Here is a 21,635-nt window from a genome sequence, read left to right as displayed (position 1 = left end):
TTTAGTAATTTAGGTTTAATTCGCACATGTCAAAACTGTGAACATTTTCCTGGCTACCAGAGGTGCAAAATGTCCAAACACCACTGGAATCGAAAAGGTTAGATGGTTTTTCTGAACCTAAACTGAGGTTCTTTGTGAGGGAAAAGCTGATTAAAAAGATTAGTTTTTGATTAGTTTTTGAGGGCCATAGCAGAGATGGGAATTATTCAGACTTGTAGTAGTCTGAAAATGTGTCATCAGCCAATGTAAATCATGTTTTTATGGTAAGCATATTTTTTAAGAATTTTTGATGTTATTTTTAATTTTCCATGTCAATATCTATATTTAAACAAAAAAACATGAAATCCTTCAGTTTTTGCACTGGATGCTAAGCCTAATAACAGTTGTCACTTCTTAGTAAGTAAGGCTGGGTTCACACCTGAGCATATTCGATAAGCGCTGTTTACAGGCGTTTTTATCGGGCGTTTTTGAGGCGTATAATGGGGGGGTTTTGTTTTTGGAAACGCGTGTCGTAAGCGCGTTCTTGCTATTGACTACAGAGGCGTACAATGAAAAACAGAGGTGTAACGTGCGACAATACGCCCCAAAGAAGCTCCTATACTTTTTGGGGCGTAGGGCGTTTTACAGCGCGTTCGTACGCGATGTAAAACGCTCAGGTGAGAACCATGCTCATAGGGGAACATTGGATTTTGCCTGTTGAGGGTTTTACAGCGCTGTAAAACGCTCAGGTGTCAACCTAGTCTAAAGATCACTTTACTACAGTTACCTGCATCATTAGGCAGGATTGGAATGAGATATCATCTTTGTGTATAGATAACACAGGATCCTCCATTCACAAAATGGTGATTGTCAAAGCTTATCTACTCCCTCCTAAACTTTGCACTGGTCACAGAGCATGCTTAGAAAACTCTCCCATAGACGTCAATGAGGTCTCCTCCTTTCCACTGTTTCTATGGCCCATGTGGCTGCTGTAAAGCCATTTTCTAAATGACTCTCTAAATGCATCTTGGGAAATATAGCAGTCCCCCATAATCATGTTCAATATACAGAATTAAAAAATCTACAATCCGGAAAAAAAAAGCAGATTGGAAAAAAAGGGATATGCGTTGCTGTCTCGTTTTAAGTGACTGAAACTATTTTCGATGATACATTCTCTTCTTAAGATACAGAATGCTTTCTGAAAAGAATGAATTCAGTTAAAAAGGGAGGATATAACAAAAAGTCATGTCACAAAAATGGGTTCATATAATATATCCCATTATAATAAGCTGGGATCAGAGTAGTCACCAAATCCTCCATGTAGGTTTTGAGCATTATGACTGAAATGTCTTCCTGGTGCTCCTATTAAACTCATTATTTGTAACCAATATGAACATAAGTGGATTATTCAAAAGTAATCAGTCTCCATCATGGCCAGGAATATGTAACCTGGAAACACTGTTATCAGAATGTTGTCAAGACAGCATTAAACAAGCCAGTCGACAACACTGAATCTTTGCATCTAATTCTATTCCATGTGCATACATTTTTAATGGTAAGAAAGTAATAATATTCCCCACCAAGTGCACTCTATTCCTGTGGAGTTGGCCTGTCAGCCCAGTATTCTATACTAACAGTATATGTGTGGTATGATCTTCCAGGTACTGCAACTAATCATAATGAGAACAATGCTTGCTATTTTATATAGATTTTCTACATACATTGCAACATTATAAAATGTTTCCAGAATCTTTTCATTAAAGTTATCTCCTCACATGATGTAACCCTATGAATACAAGAATCACCTCAGCAATCAATGCAAATTCAACTCACATCTGCCAAGTTTGCCATGAGAAGTTGTCATCAACTGCTTATGTCCTTCAAAGCATCCCCTTACAGGGACATTTTGTAGTACATGCTGTCAAATAAATGGCTATCCAAGTAATACATAGAAAGAGCAAGTCCATCAAAGCAAGAACTGAGTCAAGAACAGGGAATCACTCTCTTTGAGATAAACCCTTTGGGCTTTCCATATAATTTGATTATTGTTTTAGTTTCTCTCCATTTACTATAACGTCGTTTACTCTATGTCATTGAAGGGGTTTCCTTAGATTTATTTAATAGGAATATTTATGGTATAGAGATGGGATATAATCTTCTAGGACCTGTTCGTATCTCAAAAATAGGGCCCCACTGTTAATGGAGAACACATTAAACATGTGCAACTTTCTACAACCACTGCTATATGGATATGCCATAAATGTCCACATGGGACAATACTTTTAAGTACTACTTATGCCTTGTACAGGGGGGCCCACAAAAAGTAGCCTGCCTCTAGTGATAGTATGAAAAGATGAACGAGTAAGTTGATTTTTTTTATTAACCACAAGTCAAAAAAGCTGAAAGTGGTCTCGTTGACGTCTATGCATATTTGGGCACGTCGGATTATGTTGGCTGATACTGCTTGTGATACTGCGGATGGATTTTGTGATGTTCTCCTTGAGTTCATCTGGGGTATTTGGATTGTTAGTGTACATTTGCTTGTCATCTTGTTATACTATCACTGGAGGCGGGTTACTTTTTTGTGGGCCACCCTGTATAATGAAATGCTATATAACTTTCTAATATACTTTCTTCATTATTTTCAAAATCACTGCTTATGAGCAGAAACGTTTTTAAAAACATCTAGAGAGGTTACGAAACTCTCCTGATCATGTACAATTGACACCCAGGCAAGTGTATGAAAGCCCTAGTACAAATGAACTCTGTGTCTATGCCAGTTGGACAAAGCATACAATTTAAAAATAATTTCAAGTAGGCATTTAAAGGGGTTGTCCAAGTTATTTTTATTGATGACCTGTCCTGAGGATAGCTCATTTATATAAGATCAGCGGGGGTCCGACACCCTACACCCCATCAATCAGCTGGCTGAAGAGAAGGCGCGTGCCGTGCCAGAGCAGCCTTCTCTTCATTGTTTACCTGCTCACTGTTGTAACCACAGCGGCGAGTGTGGGTTATTAAAAGAAGCCATCCCATTCACTTCAATGGGATGGCTCGTTCCTATACACTTGAATAGTAAATGATATTGATGATCCACCCTGAGGATAGGTCATCAATAAAAATAACTTGGACAACCCCTTTAAAGGGTAATTCTTCTTTCAATGGAGTATAAAGCGTCTATATATATATATGGTGAATAAAGGGTCTCACTTTTTTTCACCAAACGGAGTGCTGCGGTGTCTTTCATTCATTTTAAATTTACACCTTGGTAAGGTGCGTTCACCGCGGGCACCCATACATTTACCATCTGGAGTGCTGCTCTGATCTTTCACTGTATATATATATATATATATATATATATATATGCTATTTTTGTTATTGAATGCTCCTATAAAGAATGGGATCCACTGATAATCAAATTTTTATGGAAGCTTGGCAAAGACATATAATCAGGATCTGTCAATATTCTTGTGTCTATATGGACTGGCAGATAATTAAATGTCGGCTGTGTGGGACACCAAAAAAGTCTATCACCTTCTCGTGTTGGGATAATATGCATGTGGTGCAGTTCTTAGGGGATTGCTCATTGTTAACTATTTAACAGGCAGATAAAGCATTTCAATGGCCAGCATATTATGTCCGAGCAACATGGAATATCACCTCCTTGACATTCTATATTGCGGTACACTTTTTCACCAGTATCACTGTTATCAGCTGTAATATTTATCCTTGTCAGAAGGTCTTCTTGCTCATAGCTGATGCTTCATTATTACATTTGTAACTCAGGAAGACAGAAGATTATTGAGTTGTTTGATAGGGTGTTTGATAAAGAGTCACACATTTGGTACCATATATGTTAAATTACCACTTACTAAATTTACAAATTTATGTTATTTTCAACCCTTGCAGGACCTCTGCCGTAAATGTAAGGCAAAAGTCCGGTCTTTAAAGATGCCAGGTTTTTACTGTTTTAGACAGCAGAGGCCTGAGTCTAATGTGTACTATCGGCTATAATGCCATTTGCTGACATTTAACCCCATCAGATGCCATGGTTAAATGTTACCACAGCATCTGGGAGCACTAAAACTGGGAGCCGCCCCCTTCCTGCCTCAGACTGCCTTTCTCAGGCTCAGATTGGAGAAAGCGGCCCATACCAGTAATAGGCCTAAGCCTGTACAAAAGTAATTGCTAGGTCAATTACTAGTATATACCAATACAGGCGTACACGTGAAAGCACTGCAATAGAATATACTGAACTCAGAATTCTGTAATAGATAGATATTCATCACAGAATACAAGATGCAATCTAATGATTGCACGCTATCGTCACCTAAGGTGGCTTACATTTTTCAAAAAATATAAAAATTAAACAAAAAATTAACCATTATGGGCATCACGGTATTCGAAAATACCTGTACGATTAAAATATAAAAATATTTATCCCATATGGTGAACAGCATAATGGAAAATAAAATCAAAATGGCCGATTCACCACGTCACTTTATCTTCCGGGAAAAAAAATTGCAAAAAAATGATCAAAAAGTCACACACTCCAAAATGGTATCAGTGAAAATTCCAGATCTCCCTGCATAAAAGATCACTCATACAGCTCTATAAACATAACTAATAATATATAATATATATCTTATAATATATCTTACATATTAGCCTAAGGACAGATCAGGGATTAAATATAATTTTAAATGAGTTGATGAGATAGAGTTGAATATTGATAGAAGGAGTATAATTAATATAACCTCTATATATGTAGGTTATATAAGTTCTAAGTTCAATTCAGTGAACATTTGTGTGAAACTGATATATATATATATATATATATATATATATATATATACATATATATATGTATGTAATTTGCCATTCTTTCCTTACTTGGAGGTATACTAATTATAAAAAAAAAGTAAACATTCATTGTCACTTGGAAAGTTTTAATAATCTACATATATATACATGAAAATGAACACTCTGAAGTATATGAGGAATATATTTGCACTAATGCAAAATTATAAATGTGCCAAATTTCATTATACTTTATCCTTTTTAGTTGTCTGCATAATGTGCAACTTTTTTTTATCACAGTGTTATATAGTTGTTATACAGTTCTAGATCTAGTTTCATATATCTCTAGAAATACTAATACATAACATATTTTTCATTTTTTTCCCTTTATGCATTTGTAAAAGTGTTGCAGAATATGTTGGTACTATATAAATATTATTATTCGGAAATAGTAAAAACACTTTAAACAGTAACTTTGCTTTTTAAGTGCAATAATTGCTTTTGTCCAGAAGAGGGAGTGCCTGTCTTCCGATCTGATATTTGGCAACATTAGTGGGTCTGCTCATGTCAGTCCTGCGCTCTCCTCCCCCTGGCTCAGTGATTCACCCTCCCATCTTTCCTCTCACACAAAGAAGAGCTGTAGCTCAGATGTGAACGCCATGGATGTTTCCCAGGGAACAAAAGGAATACATTTTCCTGGAAAATATTTTATTGGAGTAACAATCTATTTGGGATTATAAAGAGGATATGCATTTTCTACATTTTCAATAGAAGGATTTAAGATATGGACAACCAAAGTTTTCCAAGGGCTTGGAAATGGCAAGTAGCTTTCTCCCTCTTCCTTTGTAGCTGGGGCTGGGTCTCTGGGCAGCTGCGTTATTCTATTGCTGAGGAGTCTCATCCAGGGACTGTTGTGGGGAATGTGGCTCAGGATCTGGGGGTGAATCTGTCTGATATCAGTAGAAGGAGGCTGAGTTTGGGATCCGATGGAAGCAGCAGATTATTCTCTATAGAGCAGAAGAATGGAGCTCTGGTTGTATATGAGAGGATTGATAGGGAGAGCCTGTGTGGATCCAGCCTGAGCTGTTTGCTGCATCTAGAGGTTGTGGCTGAGAATCCTCTGGAGCTTCACAGTATGGAAATAGAGGTTTTGGATATTAATGATAATTCACCCATTTTTACTAGCACTAACCAGATGATAAAGATCATTGAGCTAGTAACAACTCCCGGAGTGCAGTTCCAATTAGAAATTGCAAAGGATGCAGATGTTGGCATTAATGATATTAAACAATATAGTTTGAATCCAAATCCATATTTTGCATTGTCTGTTACAAATCGTAAGGATGGAACGCTAATTCCTGAATTAGTATTAGAAAAATCTCTAGACAGAGAGGAAATAGCAGAGCACAAGCTCATTCTCACCGCTATAGATGGAGGACAACCAGCCAGATCAGGATCTACACAGATAACAGTCCTTGTATTAGATATCAATGACAATGCACCAGTGTTTCATCAGTCAAGATACAAAGTAAATTTATCAGAAAATGTTCCTTTGCAAACAGTTGTGATAAAACTTAATGCTACAGATTTAGATGAGGGATCAAATGGGGAAATATTATATTCATTTAATCATCATACGTTAGAGTCGGAAAAACAAATATTTGATTTAAATCCACAAACAGGTGAAATATTTATCAAGGGAACTGTGGATTTTGAGGAAGCAAAATTTTATGAGCTTTCTGTTAAGGCAGTTGACAAAGGCTCTCCTAAATTAGAGGGACGATGTGTTGTTCAGATAGAGATAGAAGATGTAAATGATAACTCCCCAGAAATTAATTTTATATCTAAAAATAATGAGGTTCCCGAGAATGCTCCTATAGGTACTGTTGTTGGTTTCATCACAGTTAGAGATAGAGATTCTGGCAAAAATGGAGAGATTACATTACAAGTCTCCAAAGGTTTACCCTTCACATGCCAGCCCATGTCACAGCGTTACGCTCTGGTCACTAGTGGACATCTGGACAGGGAGAAGCTCTCACAATACACTATTAAGCTGACTGCATCTGATCTGGGTTCTCCATCTCTCAGCAGCCAGATTACAATCAACCTTAATATCTCTGATGTTAATGATAATCCTCCAGCATTTCTACACAATGTCTACAATGCCTTCATAGAAGAAAACAATGAGGCGGGCAGACTGTTATGTACAGTATCTGCTATGGATCCGGATGAGGGAGCTAATGCAAACCTCATTTACTCCATCACTGAGAGCCATATCCATGGTTCTCTTGTCTCTTCATTTGTCTACATTAACTCCGACACCGGGAATATTTATGCACAAAGGTCTTTTGACTATGAACAATTCCAGGTTCTGCAGATCACAGCAAGAGTGGAAGATTCTGGATCTCCAAAATTATCCTCCAATGTTTCTGTCTTCATATTTATTCTGGATACAAATGACAACTTTCCTACCATTTTATACCCAGAGAATACAGGAGAGACCATTGCTGAAGAGACAATTCCAAGATCTGCTGCTGCTGGCTATTTAGTCAGTAAGGTGTCTGCAGTGGATACAGATTCTGGGCACAATGCCTGGCTCCTCTATAGTCTTGTTCAGTCTGCCAGCCCTGCTTTATTCCACATCTCTGAATACTCAGGAGAAGTCAGGACTCTCCGAGGTTTACAAGAGACAGATAACATGGAACATCAACTTATGATTGCAGTCAGTGACCATGGAGAACCTTCTATGACCACTACAGTCACATTGATTGTAAATATAATAGAAAATATTGTGCATACCAATCCCAGACCTCAGGACTTTTTGACCAATATAAAGCCTGCATCAGATATGACACTGTATCTTATTATTTCTCTTGTGGCCATCAGTGTGGTTTCCCTTGTAACTTTTACTATATTGATTGTCTGATGCCTTAGAAAAGAAACATATGGAAGCAGTTGTGGTTCTTGCCTTACATCCAGATCACATTCTAATCACTATATAGACCAGTATAAACCAACACTTTATCTGAATACAGATGGGACCTTAAAATACATGGAGGTGAGAATGGCTCCTCCAAATGCACAGGAACCATGTTACACAGCGTGCTTCCCACCTTATACAGAAAATGACTTTACCTTTAGGAAACCATTAGGTGCCCCTCAGCAGATGGTTAATGAAGCAGAATCTTCTACTATGAACAGTTTGAGTGAAGTAAATCAGGTGAGATATCAGTAAATGCTGCAAACATCATGGATTTTTCTTAACTCTTGATGAGTATGTTCACTGACTTTTACATAAGCCCTAAATTTAGAGAAAATTCATCCATTATATAACATGGTAATAATAAAAAGTACAATGTGCTCTAGCTAAACATTTTGTAATGTTCATTATGATGTGTAGAGTAGGTTGAAGAATAAGCAAATCCTTATTTAAATGACAATAATATTAAAACATCGTTATTTTATGCTCCTGGGCCTAAATGATAAATTTACTTAACAGAGATATCAGGTAATTGAATTTCTGCATCCAGAAGGGTTTGGCAACATTTTTTTCCTTCAAGCTTTTAGTAAGTCTTAGATGTAAAGAAGCAAACAGTCCATTCTGTATATTGTGTATAATGTGATATAACTTGTAGAACCTATTGGGACATGTGTCCGTGGTTTGGAGATGCAGAGCACATGTGGCTGGTATAACATTATAAATCAGGATTGCTTCCATCTACCAGCAGGCACTGTAAAGTTATAATAGATGTCCTCTGGCAGATGCAGAAAAGTCTGCTCCTCAGTGTTTTCAGTCTTCATAGTATAATTATCCTGTGAAAGCTCCAGGTAATGATACCATGGAGATCACCACTACTTTATGATGTATGATAGCCACTCTTTGTAGATGCAGTACAATCATTCTTACTTGACATTCTAATGTCTGATGTGTGCAGTGTTTTTCCATTATAACCAGTAAAGAATTATACTGTGTAGCTGCCTGATGAAATAACATGGAAGTGTTACACCACATAGTACAAACTGAGGCAATACTCTCCTCACCCTCAGATCTGGACATGCAGTGTGCCCTGGTCTGAAGTACCAGGAGAGTGCTGAAGTAAACTGTCTTGGTGCATGCACTGAAGAATAATTTTTGGCAATTCTTTATGATTCAATTTTTTTTTAAATAGCATCATTTTTACAGATCCGAAGGCAGTAAAGATGAAGGAGATTTACATGACCGCAGGGGAAATGTGTGTACAGACAAAAAGCAAACATTTTTCTGAACATTTAAAAACTAAATAAAAAATTCTATAGTGTAGTTTGTTTTTGAAGACACTGTTTGTCACCACCAGTAGTCATCAATTTACCCTTAGCCATATATCTTGCTGTCACTTTGGGATACTGGCTTGGCATAAAAGAGCCTAAAATGAGTTGCATACAGTCCTAGGAGATGTCAGCCACAACTTTTTAGGGCAACTGATGCACTCCTGATTCAGGTCAGACCCAAATCGATTCTCCTGACCAAGTCGACCAAATCCAATCTGAAGAAATTCCCTGACTACTAATCTTAATGTACAAAGATTATATTCAATTATCAATCAAAATGTACAAGGGAATAGCAAATGGATTGCCCATATTTTAATTTTTTATTTATGGCACTTACTAACACATACAGTACATTAAAGGGGCGATTAAAAATAAGACGTCCACAGCATCCATATACTTTCAATATCTTTGATTGGTCTCCATGTGCGAAGTCTGTATGTCTGCCTTTTTTAAGTTGAAATACTGTACAGCAGAATTGTTCCATATGGGTGGCTACTAAAAAGAAGCTGGAAATATAAGATTGGACTTTCTTGGTGGTTTCGCTTCTGGTCTACATTGCAATGGTGCTGTCATACACACAGTACTGTACCAGGTGCTCCTGTCTTATGTTGCTACTACATTATCAGCCTATACTCTGCTCCTTCTCATAGAACCCTACATATTTAAGTGATTTAAAATGGTCACTCACAGAAAGTACTCAGAAAACAAATATGCTTACATAGCACAGTAATAAATTCAATAGAGCGATTCCTCCTGAATATTTTTTTCGAATAGATTGAAGTTTATAATTTCCTTTGTCAAAGTGGTGTGCCACTACACAACCTGACACTGGCAACTTGTGTATTATAGTTATTTGTTAAAACAGACATGTCAGGAACAGTGATGGGTCTTCTTTAAGGACTGGCCTATTTTTGGGCTTTGAGAAGTTACAGTATTTTCCCATTGACATACGCATATTATGACTTACATTTTGCAGGATAAGTTGAAGTTTTTTTATTTTTATTTTTATTGAGGAGCAAATAAATCAGCAGCTGTGCCATTGATAATGTAATACATAAGCCTTTGTGATGGAAAAAGAGGTATCTCCCTCTGTCAAGATTCTTTGATTTGGGGTTCACAAAGGGAGATAAATGGCTAGGATTAAGGATGAGCAAATCAATTATACCAGTTTGTGATTTGTTCCAAATTTCTCAAAGAGTATGGCTTCACACGAAGCAGAGGAGTTAGAGACCAGTATGCTACTCTGTATTTCTCATCAAAATATATGTGTTGTCTCAGGTGAGAGTGCCTATTATGCAGAGTACGTGTGCTCAGTATTATATTCCAGGCAATGCCCCTCTGGGTTTCTGGGAAAGATAATCAGCAATACTACGCACACATACTTTGCATAGTTGGCGCTCTCCATAATGAGACAGAGTACCCCCAGACAACGCATATGTATTTTTTGAGGAACTCAGATTAGCATCTCTCTTTCCCAAAATTTTACCTAGGCAGCATCTCAAGACATTTGTTTCACTGCTACATCTGTATGAGCTTCTGATACAATTACTGATTGTTGCAATAACTATGGACTGAAGGGCACTATTGACTGCTAGGTGACTTTTTTTTAACCAAAATGAGAATTCATTACTTACTCTAAAATCCTTAATATCGGTAATACTGGAACTGGAAATTCTACCACATGACCGTCCTCTTGTTACTAATGTTAGCCATTCATGATAAAATCACACCTACCTGCGCTTCTTGAGGAATTTCCGCGATGGTGATTTATTGTGGTAAGTGCCTGATAATTTCCCTGATCCTCCAGTCGGATGAAAATAGTTTGGGTAAGGGTACTTTCACACTTGCGGCAGAGTGATCCGGCAAGCAGTTCCTTCACCGGAACTGCCTGCCGGATTTGTCAAAACGTATGCCAACTGATGGCATTTGTAAGACTGATCAGGATCCTGAGCCGTCTTTCAAATGCAGTTAAATGCTGGAACCATCTTTCTGGTGTCATCCGGAAGAATGGAACCGAAATTTATTTATTTTACATTTTTTTCGGTCTGCGCATGCGCAGACTGGAAGGACGGATCCGGAATTCTGGCACTAATACCTCCCTATGAAAAAAAAGCCGGATCCAGCATTTAGGCAAGTCTTCAGTTTTTTGGGCCGGAGATAAAACCATAGCATGCCGTGGTTTTATCTCTGTCCTGATCAGTCAAAAAGACTGAACTGAAGACATCCTGATGCATCCTGAACGGCATGCTCTCCATTCCGAATGCATGGGGATAAAACTGATCAGTTATTTTCTGGTATAGAGCCTCTAGGACGGAACTCTATGCCGGAAAAGAAAAACGCTAATGTGAAAGTACCCTTAGTACGTTCATCTGACTAGAGGGTCGGGGAAATTATCAAACACTTACCACAATACATCACCATCTCGGACTTTCCTTTAAGAAGTGCAGGTAGGTGGGATTTTATCACGAACAGCCGCCATTAGTAATGAGAGGATGGCCACGTGGTAAAACTCCACTTCCAGTAAGGTTTTAGTTAGCAAGTAAGTGCAGGAATTCTCATTTTAGTTCTTCACGTAGTCATTGCAGCACTGACTTATTCCTTGCAGCATACTCAAAGCAGGTTCTACATAAGAACACCAGAAATTCAGTTTTTATAGGATTCTTTTAACATTTATATTGTTTACAGTTTTCTGTGAGAATTGATATTTGATATAAAGTAAAAAAAAACATTGAAGGAAAGTCAACCCTGAATGGTGCATGGATTACTAAGCTGGTTTATTGCAATAGTCAGTGTATCTTACTGCTTTCTGCAAAATAAGATGTCTCTAGGAATTTGGCTGTGTTGTAACATAGCAGCCTTCTATGCATAAATTGGATGACACCTTCAGATCTTCATCACTGTATGTGATCTACCATTGTCACTTAAGGTGCATTTACACACACCGACCAAGCAGACAATTATCGCAAAGGGATTGTTCCTTCCTGATAACTTCCTGCTCGTGGAGGAAAGAGCTGCAGTTACATGCGGCAATCTCTTCTCTTTTATGGGAACAAGTTATGGCTACTGTTGTCACTTGTCTTCCTACAGATTCATTGGGGGGAATTTATCATGAGGGGAAAATTTGAAGTCAGTTTTGCTTAAGTCTGCATTGGAGTACTTTATGTCACATTTATCAAATGTCTCATGTTCCTTAATAAATTTATCTTATCCTTAGACCTGACACTTTTGTCTAGAGAAGCTACTCCAGTTTTCCTACTCCACCCTCCTCCTGGAGTGAGATTGTGATGAATTGATGAATCTAGAGTGAAACTCATTAACATAGCTAACCACACACCATTTTTGACGGTTTAAGGCTACTTTCACATTTGCGTTCGGGGCTCCGCTTGTGAGCTCCGTTTAAAGGCTCTCACAAGCGTCCCCGAACGCATCCGTCCAGCCCTAATGTATTCTGAGTGGATGCGGATCCGCTCAGAATGCATCAGTCTGGCAGCGTTTGGCCTCTGCTCCGCTCAGCAGGCAGACACCTGAACGCTGCTTGCAGCGTTCAGGTGTCCGCCTGGCCGTACGGAGGCAAACGGATCCGTCCAGACTTACAATTGAAGTCAACAGGGGCGGATCCGTTTGAAGGTGACACAATATGGTGCAATTTTCAAACGGATCTGTTCCCCATTGACTTTCAATGTAAAGTCTGGACGGATCCGTCTGCGGCTACTTTCACACTTAGAATTTATTTTACAATATGATGCAGACGGATCCATTCTGAATGGATCCATCGTCTGCATTATATGAGCGGATCCGTCTCAGACGGATCCGCTCTGAACGCAAGTGTGAAAGTAGCCTAATACAAAACTGGAGTGAGTGGTGTAAAAATTCAAAAAGTTTTGCGCAAGAGAGTGCAAAAAGTCAAAATAGCTCTATTTTTTTACTTTTTTGCGCCATAATTCTGGAGTGAAGGTATGATAAATTAGGGCCATTGTTTCTGGGCAGCAGATCACTGTACACAGCATGATCTGCTGCTTAGAAACTTTGTTTTCTGTGTACACATCAAGGATGATCTGCGGCACATTTATATGAGTGCTGATAGTAATTTCTATTCATGATAATAGGCCTGAAAATTGTGCAGTGTAAATCTGCCTTTAGAGATTCACTGGGCTATTTCATTTAACCTATAGATGTATGCCAAAGGCCACAGTTCCTTCACAGAGCTTGTCCCCTTCATAGCCGTGGCTTGCCATCATATATTTTTACAAGGCAAACGTGGTGCCCATATTAAAAAAAGGATCAAGGTCCTCCACAGGTAATTATAGACCAGTTAGTTTAACTTCTGTTGTGGGAAAAATGTTTTAAGGAATCTTAAGAGACTATATACAGGAGTATGTGACTATAAATAATATTATAAGTGATAAACAGCATGGGTTTATGAAGGACAGAATTTGTCAGACTAACCTGATTTGTTTTTATGAGGAGGTGAGTTGTAGCCTGGACAGAGGTGCGGCTGTGTATGTAGTGTTTCTGGATTTTGCAAAGGCTTCTGATACTGTCCCTCATAGACGCTTAATAAGTAAAGTAAGGTCTATTGGCTTGGAAAGTATATTTTGTAATTGGATTGAAAACTGGCTGAAGGACCGTGTCCGGAGAGTTGTGGTCAATGATTCCTTTTCAGAATGGTCCCAGGTTAGAAGTGGTGTACCACAAGGGTCAGTGCTGGGTCCTCTATTATTTAATTTATTTATTAATGATATTGAGGACGGGATTAATAGCACCATATCTATTTTTGCAGATGACACTAAGCTGTGTAGAACTGTATGGTCTATGGAAGATGTCCACAAACTACAAGCTGACTTGAACACTCTGAGTGATTGGGCATCAACTTGGCAAATGAGGTTCAATGTGGACAAATGTAAAGTTATGCATCTTGGTAGTAATAATCGCTGTGCTTCATATGTCCTAGGTGATGTAACACTGGGGGAGTCACTTATAGAGAAGGGTTTGGGTGTCCTTGTGGATGGTAGATTAAATAACAGCATGCAATGTCAATCAGCTGCTTCTAAGGCCACCAGGATATTGTCATGCATTAAACGAGGCATGGACTCGCGGGGAAGGGATGTAATACTACCACTTTACAAAGCGCTGGTGCGGCCTCATCTGGAATACGCAGTCCAGTTCTGGGTACCAGTACATAGAAAGGATGCACTGCAGCTGGAAAAAGTACAGAGGAGAGCGACTAAACTGATAAGGGGGCATGGAGGGTTTTAGTTAAAAGAATAGAATTTATTTAGTCTTGACAAGAGACTTCTAAGGGAGGACATGATTAACCTATACAAGTATATAAATGGGCCATACAAAAAATAGGGCGAAAAGTTGTTCCATGTAAAATGTGCTCAAAAGACAAGGTGGCACTGCTTCCGATTGGAGAGGAAAAGGTTCAGTCCCCGGAAGCTTCAAAGCTTCTTTACTGCAATAACTGAGAAGCTGTGGAATAGACTTTCTCAGGACGTGGTCACAGCAGAAACAGTGGACAGTTTCAAAAAGGGTTTAGACAAATTCTTAAAAGTAAAAAATATATGATTATGAAAACATGTAGAAATCTGAGTCTCACTTTCTTCTGGGATTCGCGTCCCCACCTATCCCTTGGTTGAACTTGATGGACGTTTGTCCTTTTTCAACCGTATTAACTATGTAACTATGTACTAACTTACTGTTTCATGCAGTGTGATTTCTGTAAGAAATGTGGCTTTGAATTTTTATATTATTGTATTGTTACCAGCACTCCTTGTGTTAAGTGGTGCCATATGTAAGGTCAAACAATTAAAATAGAAGATACTGCAGCACTCAATGGAAGCTTGAATCAATAGGTTTGCTACCAGAATATTACTAATGATAACAGTATATAACCACCCATTAATAGTGGCGTTTTGGTCTAAGGTGACCTTCCTCAGCAACATGAGTCTGGCTACAGTGACGCAGTCATGGAAATACTGGACCATTATTAACATTTATTTAAATGGATAGGTTAGATTTATCTTGAGTCAGAGTAAAAAAAAACTATGGTAGGTTTTAAATTTGGTGGGATTAAAGTTGTACTGTTGTTTATAAAATAGTTTTCTCTGATTACAGTGAAAACTAAGAACTACTAGGTTCATTTTGCTGGTTGCAGCCAATACTTTTTAGACACTAAGTGATTTTAATGTTTTTCTAGGAATATATATACCGTATATGCCCACGTATAAGACGACTGGGCGTATAAGACGACCCCCAACTTTTACACTGAAAATATAGAGTTTGGGATATACTCGCCGTATAAGACTACCCCTTTTTCAACACACAGCAGTACATTACTGCATCCCACCACCATCCCTGGGTACCACTGCCATCCCTGCATCCCACCACCATCCCTGCATCCCACCACATCCCTAGATACCACTGCCATCCCTGCATCCCACCACCATCCCTAGGTACCACCGCCATCCCATGGTATCACCACCATCCCTGCATCCCACCACCTTCCTTGTCCTCCCTCTCTGCCTCCCAGACCCTAAACATGTGCCACCTATACCCTGAACATGTTTTTGTTATGTTATTCTTCATATTCACATTCACATATGCACATCTGCGCCGCACTTAGATACGCCGCACGGAGATCTCGCACATGCGCAGGAGCGAGATGCGAGCGGCCATGAGGATCCCGTGTATCCACGCTCGCCGCATGAAATCTTGCACATGCGTAGGAGCGAGATGCGAGCGGCCGGGAGGATGGCGGTACAAGGAGCATACAAGGTACAGAGCAGGGGGGAGGCATACAAGGTACAGAGCAGGGGGCGGTATACAAGGTACAGCGCAGGGGGGGCATATGCCGTGGGTTACATCGCAGCTCTCAGCTGCTGGGGATACAAGGCAATAGCCCGGGCTCTCTCTGTTGATAATTCGGGCGTCCCGGCACTGCAGTGCCCGCCATACCCGGCGTATAAGACGACCCCCCACTCTAGAAAATATTTTCTAGGGCTCAAAAGTAGTCTTATACGCCAGCATATACAGTACTTATTAATGTGTTTCAATATGCTACACATTATCTACTTACAGAAAAGAAAGATAATAAAATCATAGCACAAGCAGCTGCTTTTTTGTATTTTTGTTGTTGTTACATTTGTCACTGTAAATAATAGATACCGGTAATCGTAGTAATAAATGTAGTTCATACCTTTGGCCAGAAGAGGGCAAGCCTGTCTTCTAATCTTTATCGGAGCTGCTAAATATAAGGGGGTCTGTTCATGTCATTGAAGCTCTGCCCTCCTCCTGGCTCAGTGAATCAACCTCCATCTTCTCACCGACACACAAAGCAGAGCTGCTGCTTTGTTGGGAACTCTCTGGATATTTTTAAATGCCCTGGATGACGGTTCTCTTTCTGGATGGATTTAAGAACAGTCTAGAACCTCATGGGATTGTAAAAGGACCTGCATTTCTTGTTATAAGAAGAAAGAGATTTAAGTAATGAACATCCGAAGCTCAGCAAAGGCTTGGAAATGGCAAGTGGCGTTTCTCTTTATATGTTGTAGCTGGGGCTGGGTCTCTGGACAGCTATATTATTCCATCTATGAGGAGTTGGAGCCAGGAACATTTGTAGGGAATATAATACAGGATCTAGGAATTACTGTTTCAGGCACTAATAAACAGAGATTGCATCTGAGACCTGAAAGCAAGAGCAGATATTTTGATGTGGATCAAGGGAGTGGAGTTCTGACTGTGAAAAATAGAATTGACAGAGAAAGCTTGTGTGGATCCAGCCATAGCTGCTTCCTGCATTTGGAGGCTATAACTGAGAACCCTGTGCAGCTCTTTAGTGTAGAAATAGAAATATTGGATATAAATGATAATGCCCCAGCTTTTTCTAACATTAATCGTATTTTGAGGATAACAGAATTGGTGACAATTCCTGGTGTCCGATTCCCACTAGAAATTGCACAGGATCCAGATATCGGTATGAATAGTGTTACCCAGTATAGGATAAATGCAAACCCATTCTTTTCTTTGTCTGTAAAAACCCGTAAAGATGGAATTCTAATACCTGAATTGATACTGGAAAAAATATTAGACAGAGAAGAAAAAAAGGAACATAAGCTTGATCTTACAGCTATAGATAGTGGAGAACCAGCGAGGTCTGGGTCTTCTCAGATAAATATAATTGTTTTAGATATAAATGATAATGCACCATTGTTTGATGAATCTATATATAGGGTCAATTTATTAGAAAATGCTCCTCCAAAAACAATCATCATAAAAATGAATGCTATAGATCTTGATGAAGGAGCAAACTCAGAAATTGAATATTTCTTTGATGATCATACATCAGAATCTGCTAAAGCTTTGTTTGATATAAACACAAAAACTGGGGAGGTTTTTGTTCAGGGACTTGTGGACTATGAAGACAGTCATTTCTGGGAGTTATCTATCAGAGCAGTAGACAAAGGAATACCAGAACTAGAAGGACGCTGTATTGTTCAAGTGGAAATACAAGATGTAAATGATAACCCACCCAAGATTATATTCACTTCTGCCACAAATGCTGTCCCTGAAAATGCTGCCCTGGGTACACTGATTGGATTTCTGGTTGCACAAGACAAGGATTCTGGTAAGAATGGAGAAATACAATTAGCGACATCTCCAAACCTTCCATTTAAATTTCACAATCTCAATAATCGTTACTCACTGGTAACTGATGGTTGGCTAGATAGAGAAAAACATGCTCAATATGAAATCATTGTAATGGCATCTGATCTCGGTTCTCCTCCTTTGCACACAGAAACTAAAATAACCCTTAACATTTCAGATGTCAATGATAATCCACCAGTATTTCATCAGTCAGCTTACAATGCTTTCATTAAAGAGAATAATGAGGCTGGCAGTTTATTATGTACACTGTTTGCCTCGGATTTAGATGAAGGGGTTAATTCAGAATTAACCTATTCTATACTAGAAAGACAGGTAGATGGTTTCTCCATATCATCTTTTGTGTACATAAACTCAGAAAGTGGTGAGATCTTTGCCCAACGTTCCTTTGATTATGAGCAAACGCAAGTATTAAAAATTACAGTGAAGGTTGAAGATTCTGGATCTCCAAGGTTATCTTCTAATGCTTCCGTTTTTATTTTTGTTTTGGATACAAATGACAACCACCCAACTGTGCTGTATCCGGATAATTCAGGAGAGCATATTCCTCAACAGAAAGTTCCAAAATCATCATCAGCTGGTTATCTGGTCACAAAGGTGTCTGCAGTGGATGTAGATTCAGGTCACAATGCTTGGTTACATTATAAGATTGTTGACTCCACAAATCCTCAATTATTTAGGATTTCTGAAGCTAGCGGAGAAATAAGAACTGTTCAAGGACTAGAAGAAGTGGATATTTTAGAACAGAAACTTGTAATTTCAGTAAGTGATCATGGAGAACCTTCTTTGTCAGCTACAATAACTTTGCTTGTCAACATATTAGACAGTGTGATGAATGAAAGTCCTAAATCCCAAGACCTTACAAATTCCAAGACAACTAATGACATGACTTTGTATCTTATAATTTCCTTGGTTGCAATTAGTTTGGTTTCACTTGTGACTTTTTTCATTTTGATTTGGAAATGTTTAAAACAGGAGAATGGCAGCAGCAGTTGTGGGGTTTGCCTACCAAACAAATCACATTCTAAACAATATGTGGATCAATATCAACCAACTCTTTTCTTGAACAATGATGGAACATTAAAGTACATGGAGGTTAGAATGGTTCCACCAGAAGCTCAGGGACCATGTTATCCTACATGTTTTCCTTCAGCAACAGACAATGACCTTGCATTCATGAAACCTCTAAATTTTCCTCAGTTAAAGGATTTGATGAGTGAGGCTAATGCTTCATCTTCTAACACCTTGGTAGGCAATCAGGTGAGACAATACACACATTACAAATGTACTTTTTTATACTTTTTTTTTTGACATGCTTCCCTTAAACAAGACAAGAAGCATGAAGAAATTATTAGGTGGATTAAACAGACATGCTGGTCATATATGTTGTAATGGTCATATTCTGTTATTAGTAGTATTTGTACAGCAATTCTACAGCATATTATTAAGTGGTCTCTACTAATTTTATAAAAATTATATAATGTTTTAGGAACAAAAGTGTGCTCAATTTATACATGTCAAAATCATGTCAAAAATATCCTTTAGGCTAACATTAGCATATTTTAGTGAGATGACAGAATTGCATTTAGGTGTCAGCCTTTTGCTGACAAAGGTGCTTGCCGTTCACTACTGCTATTGAAGGGTTGTCTCACTTGAGACATTTATTATGAAGACAAAGTTAATACAAGACACTAATGTATTGTTATTATCCATATTGCCTCCTTTGCGGGCTTGGTATAATTTTTCCATCACATTTCCATCACGTTTCCAGGGATTACAGCCACCGCTGTAGCACAGATACAAGGTGGCCGGGACTAGAACTGCTGCACATGCGTGCCTATGTGGGCTCCCATGGTCCCCGCCCCCAGAGAGGCTGGCACTTTTTCCTCAGTGAGGAAGCATGGCCACTATGGCTGGATTGCAGCAGTGACCATAACCCCTGGAAAGGAGCAGTTAATAATGTGATGGAAAAATGAATCAAACCAGCAAAGGAAGCAATAGGGACAATCACAATACATTGGTAAGTGCCTTGTATTAACTTTGTCTACATGATAAATGTCATTTGGTGAAGTAAGAAAACTCCCTTAACATGTGAACAGCTGGATCTATATAATGTTTGGGACCAAATGCTGAAATGCTAACAAAACTTTCCTGGGTTTAGTTTATGCTATAGAAGCCAGATAAGATGGCCACAATCTAGAAGTCAGATGCAGCTGGTTGGCTTGAGACCCAATAGCATACAGGCATACAGAATCCTGTTTTTCAGCCGATTTTCATAGCTGTCATAGAAAAATACACATCTTGATGACACTAATCTAGTCTTCTCCCTTGGCCATGTCAAACAAGGGGGAGATGGAGGGGAGGGCAGAGGAAGCAGAAGCAAGGTGTACAGAGTGGCTGGGGCCCACCCCAGTGCACTTAACTGCTCATTTGGAGTAAAAGTATGTTCTCCTGAGAATAAAGAAACAAATCACTAAGTGAATGGTATCATTACATTCAGAAGAGCTAGCCCTACATGACATTGTGCCTGATTTACCAGTTAATTTTCTGGTGACAGACTCTCTTTAACACAGAAAATATGTAATGCATGGCTTCCATTCACATTGCACCAAATATTTTATTTAACCTTTCCTAATGGTGCTAGATACTGAATTTTTTACCGCTAAAATCTTTTGTGTAAAATGATTTTAATCCTATATTTTATATACTGTTTGTATAATCTGCCAAAATGTAAAATGATTACAGTTAAGGGGGTAATCTGGTTTTGAAAACTCATTTTCAAATACCTTATTAAGATATTGAGAGATGATCCTCATTTGGGATCTCCCCAAATAGTGGAGAGGGGCTGCAAAAATGTTACATCCCTTCCAAAGATCCTCGATTTGGACCTTATAGGTGGACAAGGCTTATGGAAATGTGCCAAAACGGTGTATTTGTGATCTAATTGTGACAGGTCTTAAAAATGTCCAGTGAAGGATGGTTAAAATGTTGGCCAATGCAGCACATCTATGCTCATACATTTCAATGGCCATCATATAATACTTAATGTAACCTGTGGTATTGGTACTGTTAAAAGGAGTACTTGCTGCCACTTCCTGGGGGTCACTGTAGTATTTCTATCATGGTAATTGTTTCACTGACTGCTTATAAACCCAACAGGCCTCATTAGTCAGAGTTTTATATGCTGGTTCTTATTGAGAAAGCCATACAGACAGTTGCATCATTATCTTGTGGATATACATATAAGTTCTTCACCAATGCACAAACCATTGTAATGTTTGAATTGCCAGTCTAAGTACCTTATTTCCCTTCGAAAGTGCACAGGATCTAGGTATGGTCATATATGCAGAATCTCAATACATGCCGAATTCAGGTCTGTTAAGAAAATAAAACATGAGACTATGAGCCCAGAATTAATTATACAGCAGACGTTAGACTAAGAAGATCAGATAAGGCATAAGCTAGGGTTGAATTCTATTGACAGTGCAACCAGATTTGTGGGTAATATGTGGATAGTTAATGACTGCTCCCGGACTCCAAACATGGCAGTGAGAGATGAGCTAATCGATTTGGTTCATACTGAATTGAAACAGAATCCTAATTTTTGGCGATTCATTTTGGTATTTTGCGAAATGGTGTCAGCCTTTTTTAGATCATAAGACAGGAAAGATGAAGGAAGATCATATGACCCCAGGAGGTGTCTGTGTATAGACACCAACAGGCATTTACAACTATAAAAAAAAAAGTAAAAATTCTAACAGTGCAGTGTGCTTTTAAATAGGCTATTTACTTCCACCTGCTACTATCCATTTTACCCATAGCCATATACAGTATGTTGTTGTCACTCTGACATTATTAATTATGTCATATGTTAAAGAGCCTGG

General features: G+C 38.7%; 4 protein-coding genes and 2 pseudogenes across 26 annotated transcripts in view; all 6 read left to right on the top strand.

Annotated features, from left to right (window-relative positions):
• LOC122928287 (protocadherin gamma-C5-like) overlaps nucleotides 1-21,635 on the top strand; it is a 369,082-nt gene that overhangs the window by 284,610 nt on the left and 62,837 nt on the right. For 2 of the 23 annotated variants that reach the window (XM_044280988.1, XM_044280984.1), the window contains exon 1: nucleotides 16,420-19,011. The exons of the other annotated variants lie outside the window; for them this stretch is intronic. In XM_044280988.1, coding sequence (XP_044136923.1) covers nucleotides 16,576-19,011 — 2,436 coding nt within the window. In that variant the 5' untranslated portion in view covers nucleotides 16,420-16,575. Of the gene's footprint in view, nucleotides 1-16,419; nucleotides 19,012-21,635 lie in introns of those variants that run through there. 23 annotated transcript variants of the gene reach the window in all.
• The window catches only part of LOC122928292 (protocadherin gamma-C5-like), a 127,224-nt gene that overhangs the window by 53,742 nt on the left and 51,847 nt on the right, over nucleotides 1-21,635 (top strand).
• LOC122928290 (protocadherin gamma-C5-like) overlaps nucleotides 1-21,635 on the top strand; it is a 203,558-nt gene that overhangs the window by 130,079 nt on the left and 51,844 nt on the right.
• Nucleotides 1-21,635, top strand: part of LOC122926009 — a 401,881-nt pseudogene that overhangs the window by 328,403 nt on the left and 51,843 nt on the right.
• Nucleotides 1-21,635, top strand: part of LOC122928291 (protocadherin gamma-C5-like) — a 237,847-nt gene that overhangs the window by 164,384 nt on the left and 51,828 nt on the right.
• Nucleotides 1-21,635, top strand: part of LOC122928293 — a 72,452-nt pseudogene that overhangs the window by 23,229 nt on the left and 27,588 nt on the right.

This window comes from Bufo gargarizans, chromosome 2, assembly GCF_014858855.1.
Source record: "Bufo gargarizans isolate SCDJY-AF-19 chromosome 2, ASM1485885v1, whole genome shotgun sequence".
In the NCBI taxonomy this organism is placed as follows: domain Eukaryota; kingdom Metazoa; phylum Chordata; class Amphibia; order Anura; family Bufonidae; genus Bufo; species Bufo gargarizans.
The sequence above is the reverse complement of the archived record's forward strand: the minus strand, read 5'-3'. Positions and strand labels throughout refer to the sequence as shown.